This window comes from Danio aesculapii, chromosome 3 (assembly GCF_903798145.1).
Source record: "Danio aesculapii chromosome 3, fDanAes4.1, whole genome shotgun sequence".
Classification (NCBI taxonomy): Eukaryota; Metazoa; Chordata; class Actinopteri; order Cypriniformes; family Danionidae; genus Danio; species Danio aesculapii.
In genome coordinates this window covers 36,171,396-36,191,568 of record NC_079437.1, presented here as the reverse complement: position 1 = coordinate 36,191,568, position 20,173 = coordinate 36,171,396, and the positions used below count along the sequence as shown (strand labels likewise).

At 37.0% G+C, this 20,173-nt stretch overlaps 1 protein-coding gene across 1 annotated transcript in view; it reads right to left on the bottom strand.

Moving 5' to 3' along the window:
- plekhh3 (pleckstrin homology, MyTH4 and FERM domain containing H3) overlaps nt 1–11,069 on the bottom strand; it is an 86,452-nt gene extending 75,383 nt beyond the window's left edge. Inside the window, exon 1 of the mRNA XM_056453907.1 lies at nt 10,609–11,069. Within this exon, the coding sequence (XP_056309882.1) occupies nt 10,609–10,743 (135 nt within the window). The 5' untranslated portion in view covers nt 10,744–11,069. The remainder of the gene's footprint in view (nt 1–10,608) is intronic.
- Nucleotides 11,070–20,173: the final 9,104 nt, after the last annotated feature.

The following is a 20,173-nucleotide window of genomic DNA, read 5'->3' as shown; positions in this document are numbered from 1 at the left end:
GAAGTGCAGTAAGTGCACTATTCTGTACTTCATGGAAAAAAATTCTTCATGGAAAAAAATTCTCATCTAGCATCCGCACAATCAGCACTGGCGCCCCCCAGGGGTGTGTCCTCTCCCCACTGCTCTTCTCCCTGTACACGAATGACTGCACATCAAAAGACTCCTCTGTGAAGCTCTTGAAGTTTGCAGACGACACCACACTTATCGGCCTCATTCAGGACGGTGATGAGTCTGCCTACAGACAGGAGGTTAAGGAGTTGGCTGTCTGGTGCAGTAACAACAACCTGGAGCTCAACACGCTCAAAACAGTGGAGATGATAGTGGACTTCAGGAGAAACCCCCCCCCCCCTGCTCTCCCCCCACTGAGCATCATGGACAGCATTGTGGCAGCAGTGGAGTCATTCAAGTTCCTGGGCACCACCATCTCTAAGGACCTGAAGTGGGACACTCACATTGACTCCATTGTCAAAAAAGCTCAACAGAGGATGTACTTTCTTCGTCAGCTGAGGAAGTTTAACCTCCCAAAGGAGCTGCTGAAACAGTTCTACACCTCCATCATTGAATCAGTCATCTGCACATCAATAACTGTCTGGTTTAGCTCAGCTACTAAATACGACCTCCAAAGACTACGTCGAATAGTTCGGACTGCTGAGCGAATCACTGGTACAACCCTTCCTACTCCCCAAGAACTGTACTTATCCAGAGCGAGCAGAAGGGCTGCCAAAATCACTCTGGACCCCTCACACCCAGCACACTGCCTCTTTGAACTTTTACCTTCTGGTCGACGCTACAGAGCACTGCGCACCAGAACAGCCCGACACAGAAACAGTTTCTTCCCTCAGGCAATCCATCTCATGAACACTTGATGATAATAATTGTGGAACCAACATCACTACTTGCTATACACTTTTATACACATATACACTTATTTAACAACACACTTTACATGCCAATTTGCACATAACAGCTGCACATATAACGTTGTATATAGTAATAAACATGTACATACACTTGTCAATCTGTATATTTGCACTCACTACTTACTTCTATTTTTAAAAAAATATATTTATTATCTGTTTTTTGTCCTGTCTCTGTAATCCTGTTGCACTGTAGAAGCTCTGTCACGAAAACAAATTCCTCGTATGTGTGAACATACCTGGCAATAAAGCTCTTTCTGATTCTGATTCTGAATGGCTGTATTTAAATTTCTGTCGTGTTTCATCTGGTGCAAACAGCCAACTGCTTATCACTACTAATCCCGTTACTTAGCATGTTGTTTGGACACGGGGTTACATTGTAACCTGCTCACCTAATGTTTACATTTGTAATATTTTTATTATTTGCTTTTTGAAGGCTGTTACTGTCCACCGGATGTCACATTTTTGGTCGCAGACGCATGCTTTGAGAGCCTTCTTGACTGAATGAATCACAACAAGGCAAACCTGGGTGCTGAAATATAATTGGCTAAACTAAAATTGGGTGGGTTAAATGATCGAAACTAAGACAGACATTCCGGCACATATTGCACATTTTCAAAGCAGAATAAATTACTTCAGCATAGTTTTTCAGATAATCAAGTATGTTCACTTACTCAAAAACTTACATACAGCACCTTTAATTTAGTTTTGTATAGTACAAAGTTATGAGACAAAATATCAGCTTATGTAGGTTGAAATATAGGGTTGGTTTCAGTGTTAATAAACTAGTATATGCGAGTTGAAGGTGGATCTGTCTAGATGATAAACTCAGCTGCGGTCTCTTATGGCACAAAAAGAGACCGTTAACAGACACTGAAGAGAGGAAGTATCCAAACACACACGTCTGTGGGGTCTGACCACCTGCTTGAGTGTGTGGACTATAGAGGGTTGGGTGCAATGGAGGAGGTCTTTGTGTAAACACGTCAATGGATGTATCCGGAGCGAGCTTTCCTAGATTTCAGCCAAAACCAGGCCTCTCTGTATAGCCTCCATGCCTTCCAAGCATACATTTCCTCTTCGGCAATAATAGTTGACAGAGAAAGCCCAACTTCCTCAAGTACTTGGTTTTTAAAGTCTGACTAGAAGGAAGAACTTGCTAAAAAAAAAAAAAAAAAAGAATCAACCAAAATGGACAATATTTTTTTTTATAGGATTATTCAGTTAAACTGAAAGCTAAAGTGATTTAGCCTGTAGAATTTGGATCAGCACAACTAGACTAAAGTAGCGCTGCATGCAAATCAGAAGAAGCTGATTTAGCTAATAGTTTTGTATTCTGTCATAAAATAAAGGGATTCTGGAATGAGGTTTTTAAAGTGCTTTCAGATGATTATACCTATTCATTGAGCAGTGCACAAAAGAAATTCCTGACATATCGTTTGATAACAGCCAAAAAACTGCTTATAAGCTGCTATTGCACTCACTACTTACTTCTATTTTTTAAAATATATTTATTATCTGTTTTTTGTCCTGTCTCTGTTATCTTGTTGCACTGTAGAAGCTCTGTCACGAAAACAAATTCCTAGTATGTGTGAACATACCTGGCAATAAAGCTCTTTCTGATTCTGATTACTGTACTGGAAAAATGTTAATCCTCCAACTGCTAAACTATGGCTTGAATAATTGATATCTACTCTGCACCTGAACGAACCAGATATTTTTTGAAAAGGCCACATTGGACAATTTCACAAGATTTGGGGCCCTTTCTTCTGTCACTTCAAGGGGAATTCTTTTCCCCAAGGCAATGTATTGTAACTAAAAAGTTGTTTTGATTATCACTAGCTATGTTTCCATCTAAAATGTGAATTACTTTTATGTGCAAAACTGGATTATTGCATAAAAGATGTGCGAATAAAGCAGCGTTTCCATCCAACATCATCCATCCATTGATTGTCAAATCAAACACCTCCTGATTATCTGGCGCCAAATATCAACGGTAAAAAAACGGAATTTGCTGCAATAAGAGAAGCTGCGTGAATCTTTTCTTCATCTAATAAATGACTTGCGCCTCAGAAGGCAATCCCGACAGGCAGTAAAATCGCAGTGGCATTTGAAGGCGTGAGACGAGGAGCACAGACGCTCTTGATTCTGGAGGTCATTAATAATAATATAACACTAATACTAAAACAGTTAAGGTGTTTTAGAATGACCAAAACAACAATTCAGGTGTTTTACGATGTGCTCAGCCTGCTGGCTTGTCCATTCGCACACATTTGTATCATCACATGCTCTCTTATAACAAAATCACATGACTTTTTTTTAATGAGCATACTGGAATTTGTTCGGTAAAAGGGTTTTCATCGTAGTTCATGTGCATCTTTTCTTATCGAATAAAAAGTTTATCCTACTCAGTTATGCACATATGTTTTTTATGCACATTTTCTAAATTTATGTGCATCTTGGCGTTTCCATCAACATATCCAAAATGGGCATAAAAATAGCTGGATGGAAACGTAGCTACTGTATTGTATACTTACAGGCTGGGGTTGGGGTGTTTGTTTTGTTTGTTTGTTTTTGTAAGTTTATGCATAGCAGAAAATTAATCCTGAAATTTTTGATTATGGTAAGTCTATTCAATGACCAAATAAAGTTTATTAAAACGTAGGGCTGCACAATATTGGAAAAATTTGACATTGCGATATTTTGTTTTTCTGTGATATATATTGCGATATGAATACAGTTTCACCAAATAGCTTGAACAGCTCTATTTGGAAAGTATCCATAGAAGTGAATCAATAATTACTTAAAATTAAGTCAAACATACAGTATGTTATGGTTTTCTTGGGAGTCTATCAGTGAAATTGAAAAATCGAATGTAAAATAGCGCTATAGTCTTCATTGTCTAAATAATCCAATACAATCCATCTTTATTGAAGATACAAATGGCACAATTGCTTATGCCTGAATGCTTACACAGTCATGAGCCTTAAAACACCTGCAAATAATAAACATTCACTACATTATAGTTAAACTCTACAGTAGGGCTAGGCCGGTAAACAATATTATATCGAATCACAATAAAATTTATGTCAATAACAATGATAAGCGCTGGACTTTTTTGCTCTATATTGATCTAAGGGCCAATCACAAAGCAGAAATGTGCAACAATGGGAATCTAGAAGTGTGTTGATATTAGATATAAGTAATGCTATTTAAAGGACCCTCGAATTTGTGGCTTCAGTCATTGTTGGGATACTCTTTCTAAATCTGAAAGAATTCACAACTGACTTCGGAATATAGATCGTTAGTGTTCAATATGGAAAAAATTAATCGAGATTGTATTTTTGCCATATCACCCAGCCCTACCTATAGTGACTTCACATTCTGCGATGTGACTATTGTGGATGTGCAAATTGTGATATCGATACTGAAACGATATATTGTGCAGCCCTAGTCTAAAGTGCAATATACAACAATGTACCAGGTTTTGTTGGACAAGTGTGTTAGAGCTTGTTTTTTTTCTGACTGAAGTAATCTAGTTATTGTGTACATAATGTTGATGTAGTCATATTATAAAGGACCGCTGCATATTATCAGTAGCACAGCAATTTATGAAGCTCACACAGATGATTGTCAGTCTGTTCACATTATGTCTGGTCAACCATCAAATGTCTACCTTAAACAAGTGTCAGAAATCAGCTTCCATGTTGTAAAACACAGTTAACACTTTAAGAGTAGATTTCCAAAACATTACAAAGTCCTTAAAAGATCAACATCGTCAGTTCAAACGAGCAAAGGGCTCTGTGCTAATTATAAACAACAGAAAAATTGACGTCATCCACTGAGACCTCCCTCCTACACTGCAAAAATATGCTTTTCTTAGAGTTTTGTCTTGTTTCTAGTCCAAATATCTAAAACTCTTAAGTCAAGAAGCAATTTCTGGACATTATTGTCTTGTTTTCCGAAATAAAATCAAAATTAAGTGTGTTTTTCTTTAAAACAGGCAAAATAATCTGCAAATGGGGCAAATGAAATCTTATTTCAAAGTGAAAACAAGATTATTTATCTGTCCTCACTGGCAGATTACTTAGCTTAGCTTCTTCAAAGAAAAAAACTCACTTAATTTTAACTTTTTATTTCTAGAAAATGCTGCTTGGTTTAAGAATATTTGCATATTTGGTCTAGAAACAAGACCAAAAGACTTAGTAAGAAAAGTATCTTATGCCATGTAGGAAGGGCATCTGAAGGTTGCTGTTTGAACTATTGATCCTGCCTGGCATGAAGAGGAAGCTCAGCTTTGCAGAGGCACTCTAGATATCAATATCTTCTATTGATAATCAATTACAGCTCCATGGCAAAAGTCCAAAACAAAACTATGAATTATGGTGATGTAACAGAAAGAAACGGCTGATAAAACATAATAAAAGTTCTGACTCTACGTGCCTTTAACAATGACTCAGCAAATGGTCACTGGCATTACAATAGCCATTTTCATTATCATCAGCTGATTATCAAGTCTTTAAAGCTGATTCATTACTGTATATGTGATAGCTAAAGATTTGGCAGGCAGTTGGTAACGATATCTCTTGGTTCTATCACATACCAGAGACTGGTAATGTTCAATGGATCAAACGAATCAAATTAGATCATGCAATCAAAATAAAATTGTATTCGTCTCTGTAGCTATGTTTCCATTTAAGATTAAATAAAATTTATGCCAATTGAAATATCGTTTCCATCCAAGTGGTCAAAGGGAACAAAATCGTCACTTCCAGATTAACTGGTGCCAATTATCAAGAGTAAAAACGGAATTTGCAGAGGCAGGAGAAGCTGCGTGAATCTTTTTTTCATTTAACAAATGACTTGAGCCTCAGAAGACAGTATGCCGATGCGCAATGAACATGTGATGGCGTTTAAAGGCGTGAGAGTTTGAGCAGACACTCTTGACACTAATAACACTAATACTTTGGGCTGGACAATTTGGCCTAAAATTAAAATCTCGATTAATTGAACATTTTAATTTACGATTAATGAACGATTTTATTTATTTATTTTATGTTTTTGCCCTCATAGTTCACTGACAGGTTTTGTACAGTAAATGTGCTCACATATTACAAGTGAGAGATTTTTAAAAATATTATCTATGATATTTTATTGAACATCAACGCTGAATAACTGAAATTATTCACCACCCACCCTCGTCACTAGACGGACCAATCACAAAGCTTGCGCTATGTGCCGTAGTGACGTTTAGTACCATTTTTTGAGTGGTGCGCAGGTATGCTAAGGTTGCGTCGGACTGTACATGCAGAAATATAATATTAGAATAATATAATAAGTATAAAACATAAAATAATAAGTATAAATCAGCTTTAACAGAGCGGGGTCACATGACTCCACACAGTAAAAAAGTAATTAAATAAATTGACCTGAAAATTTTTGATCGATTATAGGTTCTGAATATCGATTTTGACTACTTTTCAATTAATCTTCCAGCCCTATTGATACTGAAACGGTTAAGGCATTTTAGAATGACCAAAACAACATTTCAGATGTTTATTTGCACATATTTTTATCATCATATGATCTCTTACAACAAAATCAGGACTTTATTAATGCATATTAATGCACATACTGGAATTTGTTCGGTAAATAAGTGTTTCCATCGTAGTTTATGCGCATCTTTTCTCATCTCATGAAAAGTTTATCCTACCTAGTTATGTGCACATGATTTTTTATGCACATTTTTAAAATTAAAGCGCATCTTGGCGTTTCTATCAACCGATTGTATGCGCATATCCAAAATGCACATGTAAATAGGTGATGGAAACGTAGCTTGTGTCACATATCTAAATTTGGTCTGTACCACCAGACTTTAAAACTTCATAAATACCCTTTTCCGCCTTTGGTCATGTCTTTTCTCACCAATCGTCACTATAGTTTAACACTGGTGCTTCTGCTTCCTGTTAAAAAAACAGTTATATGATGACTCTGGGGAGAAGGGGGGATGCATTAACCTATTAACCTCCTATGTTCTACCACCCCCAATACCCTGACACATGCACACACACAGAGAACGTCTTCACAGAGCCATAAATGGGTTAAAAGCATAAGACTTCACCAAGGAAATATGAAGATTATTGATTTAAGGGCGATTAGTCCAAAGAGGATGGATGAAGTAGGGATGAAGCGAGTGGAGAGAGCTAAGGGGTCAGTCCATAAGAGATTGGTGCAAAAAATCCCTCAGGCTATTTCTTATTGATTGTCCCAGTGCAGTGTGTGAGGCGTGGTTTTACAATAAGGGCCTGATTAGAAAGCCAGTGGGAGTCTCATAAAGTGCATGTGTACGTCCAGACATGTCAATATCTCATCACACCCGCCTATCAGAGGACTGATATGGACTGTAGACAGTACACTTGAGGTAAGCCTTCCTTGTGGGTGCTGGGTCATAATAGAGTGTGGAATATTTTCAGTTGTAGGCGATCAGCCATCCCAAGAAGCACAGTGGATCTACTGAGAGCGAGATGGAAATATTTCTGCTTTAATTTGGCTCAAAACAGCCTTTGTGTGAGTGTGAGAAAGGCTCGCTGGCTGTTGAAAAACTCATTTAGCGTACAAGAGGGGATCAATACCAGAGATTTTACTGACAGAGGAGCCATTATTAAATATTTGATCATGCGGATGTGTTCAGTTGCACAGAGGCGTAAAATAGATGGGGAACCTGAGTGCTTGCTCAGCTGAATGCCCTTCACTGTTCATTACAGTTCACAGGAACCCTTCATCTCTGCTCATCACCATGATTTGTACCTTCCCTTTTAACGCACATGGCTTAATCATGTAAGAGCTCAACAATAAGCTCTTGTGTGTGACAGCAGTGGAATACATTGGATGTACAGTTGTCTTACTGACAAAGGATCTGTTACATTTCGTGTCATTCAGTAGTCGCTGTAACAAGAGTCGCCATCAAAACCACACACACTGAACATACTGTATGAAAGATATCATTGCATGCAAAGCCTCAGTGCTTGCATTTAATTCTCAAAATATGACCAGTAAAACTAGTTTTTCTGGAATCACCCAATGTTCTAATCACACACTGCATTTGCACCACTTAAATCCCAGAAATGAATACATTTGTACAAATAAGTTCTTCCAAAATGCTTCAATACATGTCTGTCAAAAATAAGAATACAGATGTACACAAACCCTTATTAAAATTACCTTTCAGTCTATCATGTACAGAATGCTTGATGGCCCCAATAGCAACTACCAGCATCCCTTATTATGATTTCATTAATGAAACATTAGTACTTAATCATAAGAACCTAGCACTTACTCCAACAGTAACTAGCGACAATTTAATAAACTGAGCACTTCTTCCTTTACATTGCCACTTAAATTTTACTATTACATCATACTAACTCTCTATATATTATGACACTGTCACTTTATCATAATTATCATGTTCACAAGCCTTTTGCACTATATACTGTTTTACATTATACTGTATTTTTTTGCACTATATACTGTTTTACAACTGCTCAACTCTGGTTTGCAATCATTGCCATATGCCCTTAAGTGTAATTGTATTGCTTACAAATTTTTTTACTTAATTTTAGATTATTATTTTTAGATTACATTTCATGTATAATTGTATTTATTGTAATTTCTTTCTAAAAATCTACTTTTTGTATTAATATTATATGTTAGGCAACTGAGAGTAAGGCAAATTCAATTCTCTGTATGTCCTGTACATGTGGTTGAATTGACAATAAAGCTGACATTGAGTTGTAGTCATTATTTTTTACTAATACACAAATATTACACACACATATGCAAGATAAAAAAACTGCATTCCAATACTGTTAATAATAATAAAGCTGTAAATTACCTAATAGTGAATAGTAGCATCCCTTCCGATTTTACCATCAGTAACTATTGATTAAAATGTTAGTACTTATTCACCAGACACTAGCACTAATGCTAGTAGTTACTCAATTAACCACTGGCACTTGCTCCTGTAGAGGTAAAGTTGGTTTTACATTCTCATGTTTGTTCATTTAGCAATCTCTATATTGTTTACCATGCTACTTATACAGATATCGAATATTCGGTCTGAACTAGCATGTGAGTATGACTTTAAAACAACATTGGCACTAGCTAATTGAGTTTGAACAATGTTGTACTTTGATAGTCATTGGCTGCTAATTTGATTTTCCTAGTTAGAATTTGCAAAAAATACTTTTCTGAAATTATAATATTAAGGAGAACATCTGAATATCCAAACATAAAAGGAGACTTTACCTCTATCTTACTCTTCACATACTGCAGGCCCTGATTCCTTTAATACTATTCATTACTTGTCCTAGTGCTGAATAAAAACACATAATAAACTGATCATAACATACATATAAAACATAAAAAAACAATTGTGGCAATGGGAAATGTATGAAGAACTACACTGTAAAACCCAACTGTCAACTTTATCAAATGAAATGAGTTTAGTTAACTCAAAATGTACTGAAAGCTAATTCTACTCATTTGAAAAGAGTTTTGAACTCAGTGTTGAAGGAAATGAGTAGGCATGGGCTGGTATAAGATTCTGATGGTATGATAACCTTGAATAAAAATATTACGGTTTCACGGTATTGTGATTACTGCTCTAAAATATATATTTTTTTAAATGTCTGGGTAAAAAAAACAACAACTTTTTCCACCAATTGAACACAAAATATTGTATATTAAGAAACATTTAAAATATTTTGGACCAGTAGCTTTTGATGAGGAGGTTCCTTTTCTGTTGGAGGTACTGTTGCCCTAAAAAAACTAAATAAAATAGTTGTGTAAAACATGCAAAAAATAAACCAAAACAAATCTTACACATACCTTAGGAACGGTATAACTGAAAATCATGGTGGTTTTAAAACCTTGACTTTTTTAAACCGCGGTATACCTTGAAACCGGTTATCGTCCCATAACTAGTAATGAGTTAATTAAATACCTCATTACTTCATCTTAAATGGAGTAAGTTCACATTACTCATTTGGATTAGTTTTTGAACTTAAATAGTTTGTTGCAATCGGTTTGCTCAAACGGTTTGAGTTGCCTTAACTTACTGGGTTTTACAGTACTCAGTTGGTTTGAGTTCTCTACGTTTATCTGGTTTTAATGTGCTCAAATTGCTTCATTTACTCAAATGCATTAAGTTCACAGTACTCATTTAGATTAGCTTTTGAACTTAAATGGTTTGTTGCAATCAGTTTCCTCAAATGGTTTGAGTTACATTCACTTTTTGGGTTTTACAGAGTAGAAATGTATGTTGGCTACTGACATTGATGATAGAGAACATTGTCGCATGAATAGGAAGTGCCTAGTAACCAAGTATTAGTAAATCAGAGCCATATACATGTAACACCTGGACAGAAAGTACAACCAAAACACTACTATGAGCGAATGGAGTATGTATCAGCAACTACTAACAATATATGCTAGTTTGAAGTGAATACTTGAGACGACACATCCTCAGAGAATGATCAATACTTTTGGGATCATGACTAATAGGTTAGAATCAAGTTAACAGAGGATTTAAAAGATAAAGATAAACAAGTATCAATAAAACAAATATGACTTAGTTTCAACTCCTAGGTGGTTATTGTCTAGGTTGTGCTCCTCAGTTTTAGTTTTGTCTACATACCCGTCCCGTGTGTGTGTGCTCGTCCTGATTGCGTAACTCGAAAGACTCTTCCTCTTCTTTCTCCCCATGATCCCGAGCCAGCAAACTGAAGCCTTGTCTGCAGCACACAAGCCAGCAAAGTCCCGGCAAAGGCATTCAAATCACAGCGTGTCGTCCAGTCTTTATCCGTAAACGTCCAGTGATGTCCACCGCCGTCCCGGAGCTGTCGTGCAGATGGGACAGATGGAGGATGTCTAGTCGCATGAAACGGGCTGATCCAAGAAGAACAAACTCCTGAATTTCGGCAGACGAATATCGCGTTTTATCGCACAGGTTATCTCCTTATACGTCTCCGACTTCAAAAAAAGTGCTGATAAAATAGTTTCATCCCACGGGTGCCTTCAAACGGGGAGCTGATCAAACAAACGCGTCTTATCAGCTTCTGTCGCGTTTCTGATTCTGCGGGACATGGGCATGCAGACTCTTTCAGTAGCGTGAGTGGAGAGGCGGGGCGAGTCACCCCATGCGTTCGACCTCTGAAGCCGATTGGCTCATGGCGCACACGCCCAGAATAATCCCCGCCCACGGTGTCTGGATCGCTGCACATGTGAAGTAGGCATTTCAGGAAATGGAAGCAAATCTGTGATGGGGATCAGAAGTATTTGTCCCAAATCGTAAAGCAAAACAAACGCCAAAATCCTCGGTCTGAACCTATAAACAAGACACAACCTATCAGAGCTGCTTAATTTGTAAATACAACACATTTTGGTTGTTTAGGTTTGATCCTAATCTGTCCAAACTGTGGTGTCATCACAAAAATGGCCTTCTGTTTTGTAATGGGAAGTTTGGCTTCTGTTATTTGGATAGTGCTGTGACGTGGAGACTGTGCAGTTGCATTAACAAGTGAGTTTGAAGTTCTGGGTAAAGGGGTGAATGAGCACTCTATGTTGTGTGTGTGCGTGTGTGTGTTTGTTAGGGGGTAATGTAGTCTCCTGAAACGCATTATGTGCCTGAATGGAAAGCAGATGGACTCCTTTATTCCAGGAAACTCCTGTCACGAGAGGCTCTGAAGAGAGGGAGACAGACAGACACACCAAGAGGGAAGGAGCACCAGAAAGACTTTTTGTGTGTGGCATCCAAAAGGTCTGATGATCCCCCTTTCTTCTTTATTGTCTTGTGCAATGTCTGTTTTCAACTCTTTTTTTTTCTGTCATTCATTAGGGCTTGGAAAGCAAATGGCTCCGCATGGACAGCAATCAAACATCATTTGATTTCGTTTAGTTTTATTGTACCAATATCTTCCAGGAAATAGCTGGTCAGATGAGTTGACGTTAATCAAATGAATCATTCTGCAGACTCTAGTAGCTGAAGGATTATCATTAAACCATGAGCTGTGTGTTGGTTTATAGAATTGTTTAAAAAGGTTTCCTGTTTAAGATGGTCACAGACAGCTTGTCTATAAGATCGACTAGTTTTAAAAGTGGGGAAGACCTCTCCAAAACCACACTTGAAGATCAGGTAACTACTCTACTCAATTGCAGCCTGATTTTGGCTTGGTCTATTTGATGTACAACTTTATGGTGATGTGATCCAAGACCTGTGAAGAGACGATACCAAGGTATCCATAATCCTGGATCAGGCCGTATCCTGAGCAGATGCTGTTGCGGTCACGGAGGAGCGGAGAGCATGATTCCTGAAAGACCACAGTGACAGACGAGTCTTCGCATTGATCCTGTGGGACAGCCTGAACACCCACCAGTGCCTTACTCAGACCTTCAGCTTCTCCACGACGGACGTCCAGCGTTCTTCAGCCTCTGGTGATTAGACTGCAGCTCTGCTCAAGAAGTTTGGCCAGAGGGGAAATGGTCATGCCCAACTGAGCCTGGTTCTTTCGATGTTTCTTCCTTCACTTTTGTCAACTGGTAAAGTTTTGTTCCTCGCTACTGTTGCTACTGGCTTGCTTGGCTTGGGACTTGTGGAGCTGCACATCGATGGATTTGCTCTTCAGTGTTTGGTGAAATTTAAACCACACTGAACTGAACTGAACTTCAGCTCTGGAACTGGAATGACACAGTTTCAATTTACTACAACTTCTATGTTAAGCTGCATTGACACAATCTACATTGAGATAATTAAACATGAATTGAATTTAATTGAATCTTAGCAACAGGAATCAAGTGTGAAGGTTATTGTCAAAGTTTACAAGCATACACAAACATCAGACCAAAGATGATCACCTTTGATTATAAAAAAATCTAATTCAACATGGTCAAACTTTGATTGTCTGCAGGTACTAAAGATTCTAACATTCAAAATTGCTTTCTGTTAAAAGGCTTTAGGCCCTGATCACTGTCCATGCACAAAGCCCATATAGATAGAAATATGCTAGTCTTTCTTGCTTTCATGGTCCTCCATGACCAAACTGAGCTTTCAAATGTGGAAGTTGTTGAAAGGTTTATGGAGCAGTCAAATTAGTACCCATCAAACCTGCTGAAAAGAAATAATCTGGAAGCTCTAATGGTTTCCACTACCAATTCCATTGTTAAAATTACAAACCATTCAAGTGTGTTTTGGGACATAATCTATTATTAAGTAGTTTATCATACCAGCATTAGAAGGCAACAAATTACCAATAGAGACCCACAAGGACCATTACAGTTTCCATTAAAACCAATATAATTCCCAATATAACTATTAAAAACCATTACTAAACTTATAAGGATTTATACTGTTTTATGCAGGAGGAAACCACTGGTCAAACAGAATCGTCCCACCCTAAATCTGAACGTAAACTTTAGGATCTCATACAGCTGTCCCCCCCACTTTTAAAATGTCCGCTAGGCCCCAGGATTTAACTATTGTTGCAGGCTGGGATGATTAAATTTTTTTTTTTTTGCAGAAATCAATCTCCACTAACAATTATACAGTTTTTTTAATGCAATGCTAGCTCAGCAATGTGGCATTTGTTTGATCAATTAAGGTAAAACTATGGTATTGTCATGGTATTGTATTAATTCATATGATCTCTCGGAAAGTTATTTACTATGATTTCCTTTTCAATTAACATTTATTAGCATTAGTATCTGCGCTGCTCAACAGTTTTGTGCAGTCTTCTCAATCCTTTTATTGATTTATTTATTTTACAAAATGTCTTGACTTTTGATTTATTTAATATGCTGTACTTAACATATACTTTAATAAACAATAATGTTTGTTTTTATTAAAAATAAAACTAGAAACTTACAGGCTTATGAATAAATGAATTCAAGAATGACTTTTGTGTAACTGTCGGTATGTTTACTATGAAACTCACTTCTAAATATTCAGTTAAAAAAACAGACTAAAAAAACATTAAAACTTCCTAAAATATGATCATTTACTCCGTGTGACTTCATAATTTCAACCATTTTTTTTAAACTCTTCATTTTTCCATCACACACAGTCAGTCTTTCCAATCTAATCCTTCTTTTCCTGAAGTCTCGCACAGAACCCCGCTCACTCACTCCTGTATGCCCATCAATCATGCTTTTAGAAAGCACACCAAACACACTCTCTCTCTCGCTCGCTCACACACACACATGCACTGAAGACACATGATATTTTCAGGGCCCCTCTGTGCCTGCGCTCTACTCTCTATGCCTTCATTTCCTCTGGTTTGCTCTGCTCTCGGCTGACTCTCTCCATGCATTCATCATTCCTCAAGCTGGCCCTGGTGTTTGTCTTGAAATCTGCCTCTGCTTTTACCAAACACACATGCACGCAAACCCACACACTTACGCAGGGGCACAGCTAACATGCCATCCAGTCACCCACCCCCCCACTCTGTCAGTCTCTCTTTTTTTCCCTCCAATAGATCAAAGTATCACTTTCCTCACGGCTTATACCTCAACTTTTCTGCCTTCTCATCTTCCTCCTCATGGCTCTTTAAACCTGCCTCCCACCTGACCTGCTCCTGGAACAGATGTTTTATTTTTAGAGCGCTCTCTCCCTGTCTTTCTCTGCCCACGCTCAGAAGAAAAGGGAGTCTTGTGTCTATATATGGCTAGTGAGAGTGAGGTTTTCAAAAAGAAGAAAAATAACTTGACATCACACCCATCTTTTGTCCGTGAAGACAAGGGAGTGAGAGGAATTTGACCACACTGATGTTTTCAGTTTTGGGTCTCGTTTTCACAAAACAAACCTTAAATTAATTTTTTAGGGGGGGCCTTCTTTTGGTTCTCAGTTCAACCCTCAGGCCCGTAACCAGTCTGGTGAAGGAGATGGTTCCTTTTTATCTTAATTTATGGACCTTTTTGCAGTTATTAGGCTCATTTTCTATAAAATTATGAGCTTTAAATACTTTTTAGGCACTATTTTTTGCTGGATTAGCTTGTCGGCTGGTCATCAATCACACTTTTTGATGTACCAAAAACATTTCCTAAAGATTTAGAAGAAAAAAACATGAGAATGATACTTATTTTTCAAATACAAGTTTATTACATCATATATCATTAGAAAAAGGCATGCTGTTCAAGTTTTAAATTAAAAACTAGCCTAGTGTCATTGATTAGTCAAACACAAACTGGCCAGCACATTCAACTTTCCTCAGTCACGCTGAAGCAAAAGCCAAAAGAAGATTCTGCTTGGTCTTAAAGCCTTTATTTATTCATTCATTTTCTTTATGGCTTAGTCCCTTTTTTAATCAGAGGTTGCGAACGGCCAACTTATCCAGCATATATTTTACACAGCGGATGCTTTTCCAGCCGCAACCCAACACTGGGAAACACCCATACACTCTTACATTCACACACATACACTACTGACAATTTAGCTTACCCAATTCACCGGTAGGGGAATTACCAATCTATGAACCTAATACATTAAGTCACACGGGTTCAACCACACATATCGTACACTACACTGCTTTTAATGCAAACCCCAGATGTCTTTGGCTAACAGCCATCAGAAGAGCTGAATGGAGTGACGACCTAATTAAAAAAGCTGGACTCTGCAGTTCTCATTTTATATCAGTTAACCTCACGCTATGCTGAATCATACACATTACTGCGATGATTTCAGCAAAAACAGTTAAATATGGTAAATGAAACTGCGGACACTGAATGCTAAGAATGAAATATAAAAATGTAAGTTCACATACCCTGCCGTACAGGTGCAGTTTGCTGTCAGAATGCAGTTGTTTTGCTTGTTGATGATTGTACAGTTGTACAGACCTTGTACAGTTCTGTCTTCTTTCCTTGTCTTTGGCTAGGCAGAACCTCGGTTTTTAGCACTACAAAGTTTTGAATCTGGTAATCATGGAACATTATTTCTTGTACAAAATTGTAGGCATCCAAAGACTTGTAGGCCTTTAACTTCTCTCTTGTAAAATCACTTGGGAGTTTCAATAAGATCATCAGTTCAAACAATCCGTATATTTTGGGCTTAATGCTTGGCCTTTTCATCTTACCTAATATCCATTGGGATGGTGCTATCGCAAATGGACCTGTCAAAAGAAAGCCACTCACTTTAAGGGTAATTTTGCAGAATAACTGTGCTTATCACTGGGTGACAAGCTGTTATAACATGTATATATTATGTAAATAATATATAAAACAAATATATAAAATATGTAATCAATATAACTTCTCTAATACAACAACAAACTCTACCACATCGGATGTCATTCCCTCGCTGTAAATGCTAGCGCTCCTGTTTTTTTCTGCAACCTCAATATGCGTGCATCCTGAATGTTTACAAATCGGTAATTCGCCTATAGTGCATGTCTTTGGGGGAAACCGGAGCACTCAGAGGAAACCCACACGAACACGGGAAGAACATGCAAACTCCACAAAGAAATGCCAACTGACCCAGTCGGGGCTCATGCTACCCACTGCGCCACCGTGACGCCCTCTTAAAGTCTTCTTCGATAGTTAATTTCACAATTCTTTATGGCATAGCAGTCAAAATAGAACAAATGAGCTCGTGTTTGGGACAAATTCTGGACCTTTGTCAATGAGGGGTGGGTCTTTTGAACCACCTGAACCCTTCCTAGCTAAGGGTCTGACTCTCATAATTTTTTAAGTAGTGTTTTTGACTTGATTTTCTCACATTACCGGCATCACGGAATATAGGTCTATGGTTAAATTTGTAGTTATTTTCAAACAGGAATTTCTAGGATATTTGATATTATTTGATAATATCATAGTACAACATTAACATTTTTTGCACTAAAGGTTTAACTTTTTGAGGTCTCAAAGTTTTTTCAGAAGCCACTGATATTAATTTAGTATTGCCTGTATTTTTTTGCACTCAGAAAATGCCGGTAGCCACCGTCTATGTTTCCATGCAAAGATGCAAATTAGTTTTATGTGCAAAACTGTATAATGTCATAAAACATTTGCAAGTAAAGCATCATTTCCATCCAAAGAGTCAAAGAGAACAAAATTGTCACTTCCTCATAAACTGGCGTCAAATATCAAATAGATTTTGATACACGAGAAGCTGTTTTCTTTTAATGAAAACATAAGAATTTTCTCATATAAAAATGACTTGCGCTTCAGAAAATGAAGATGAAATGCAATGAACGCGTGGTAGATTTTAGATGTACGAGATCAACTGCTTAAGACAGTTTTGGAAGGTAATAATACCAAACCAGTTTGATAACAGACTTTGGCTGAGGGATTTTATAATGACCAAAACAACATTTCAGATGTTTTCCAAAGTGGTTTGACCAATAATCAGAAATCAGAATCAGAAAGAGCTTTATTGCCAGGTATGTTCACACATACGAGGAATTTGTTTTCGTGACAGAGCTTCTACAGTGCAACAGAATAATGGCATCCAATTGTGCCTACTTTTAAATCACATGATTTTTCTTACTCCCAGGGCCGTTTTTTATCGAAGTTGATATTTAGCCGCACCATGTTGGTGTTTTGTGACATCTAATTTTACGAGGTGGGTTGTTAGCCCAACGCTCAACTTCCAACCTGACATACACTTCCAAGACATACACATATACGAACAATTTAGCTTACCCAATTCACCTAGTGCATGTCTTTGGACTTGTGGGGAAAACCAGAGCACCTGGAGGAAACCCGGGGAGAACATGCACACAGAAATGCCAACTGACAAGGTTCGAACCCAAGGGCTTGAACTGCCCCAATCACATGATCTGTTAAAACAAAACCACCTCACTTTATGTGGATACTGGAATTTATTCTGTTTCCATTATAGTTTATGCACCTTTTTTCTTATCAAACAGAAAGTTTATTCTACTCAGTTGTGCTGCTCAGTAAGTTTTTTATGCACATTTTCAAAATGTATGCACGTCTTGGCATTTCCATTACGCATTTATTATGCGCTATTCCAAAATGCGCATAAAAATAGGTGGATGAAAACAGCTACTGACTTGCAAATTTAAGGACCACAGTTTCAGTTCAAAATCTTCTATATTTTAACAACAGAATATTTTCATTTGGGGCTGAACTCTCTCTTTAGAGATTTATTGATTCATAGTTATATTTTTTTTCTGTGAATTATATAACAATTTATTGACGATCAAATTAAAAGTCTACCAACAATAGCTTTATCTAAACATCTTTTGGGATTTTAGGCCTTTTCAATCTTACCTCTGTATAAAAATTTTTATCAAATCATGTTTGTGTAGATTCAAATAAAAAATAAAAATAAAAAAGATATTCCACAAGTTGCAAACCATTAAAAACGATTAAACCATTTTATGCATTATATAAAATAGGTCTTTTAAGGGTTAAAAGATATTGATATCAGAAAATGTGAAAATTATTTCTTTTTCAGATCCTTTACAATATAAAGATTAGTAAAAGAACGTTCAGAAAATATTTGAGTAATAACAGCAAGTGTGGTTTTTGTGCGATGGTTCATTCTAATCATCCATCAGCATAAATTTATAGTCTAACAAAAGCATTTAGGTTTCATTTTATTACTTGAAAATCACAAAACCTGGAGTCAGAATCAATCATTTAATAAGCTATTGCATATTTTTCCCCCTCTGCTTCAAGTTTCACGCCGTGCACTCAGGTCCTAACTCGGTGTGATTGACACTTCCTGTCTGCAAGGGTCGTTTTAGGCCTTAAGGTGTTGATGCTACTTGAGAAATGGGATGAAGTCAAGCCCCGAGTCAGCTTGACATTAGACAGACGCCACACTCAAAATATTCATCCTATAAAGCTCTTCCACCTTGAACAGCTTGTTCATGAATACACCATCTCTTCTTTCAGAATTGAGCAGCTTTATTTTTTACACATTTTTAAAAGGTTTGTCTGGTCTGAAATGTAGAGCTGAGTAGCTTGTAGCTGTAGAAGGTCAGAGGTCACTTCAAGCATTGTAAATCTAAGTCTAAGACATCACAAATGACCACCATACAAACATTTAACATACTGTGTATATTCTTAGAAGAATCTAGGGTTGTCTTTAGAGCAATGTTTTATTTTTTTGGCAAAGGACACACAATGGGCTTTAAAAAGCACTCCGGGTCAGCCACATAATACTGTATAATAATATTTAAATTACATCTGCTTGGTTGTAGACTTTTTGTGCCCTAGTTTTATTAAAAATAATGGAGATGTTCTCATAAGTAGAATTTTAGAAACGCCAGCTGGCTTGTGAATAAACATAACTATAATAAACATTGTACAATTTTATAATGAAGATTAAGGAAGTAAGTTTCTCAGCAAAAATAAAAAATAAATTAATAAAAAATTTAAAGGTAAGAAAAATTGGAGTAATTAAGTCATGTTGTGAGTCACAATGAGATGATGACAAAAGTCACAAGAGGTATCAGGCCCGTAGCCAGCCTAGTGAAAGAGGTGGTTCTTTTTTGTCAATAAGTAGACCTTTTTGCCGTTAAACGCCTCATTTTCTGTTTAGTTATTAGATCTATATTTTGCATTTTAGAGCTTCATGATTTTTTGTAACCTCTCGTAAAAGAAAACACATTTGAAAATTCATGAATAACAACATTAGCCAAGTTAGTATTCGGATTAATTTAATATTTAATATCAATACCTTTTTATTGGTCATATTTTGTTTCAAGGGTAAGGTCCAAGACATCAGATAATAGCTACTTGTAAAATGTTTTCTCTATTTAACAACAATACAGTAGGTCAGTAGTGATAGTCAGATTGTATGTTTTCTAGCAGCTGGATGTTGGACTCATAAAAAAAGAAATGTTTGCATAGGTCAAAACTGATTAGCTGAAGTCACACCGAAGCGACAGCCAACAGAGGACTCCGCTTGGTCTTAAAACCTTTTTCAATTAGTTATTTACAATTTTTTGATGGCATAGCAGCCAAAATAGGACAAATGAGCTCATGTATGGGACAAATTTTGGACCTTTGTCAGTGAGGGGTGGGTCTTCTGAACCATCCAAGCCCCCCCTGGCTATGGGTCTGGGTATATAGTTGCATTATGAGTTAAACAATCACATTATGCAATATAAAATTAAATGTTGTGTTATGTATATTATGAGATGTATGCACATTATTATAGTCATATATTAAAAATCAAATACACAATAAGATGCAAAGTAAGTCATTGTGATGTAGACATTATGAGCTTAATAAAAGGT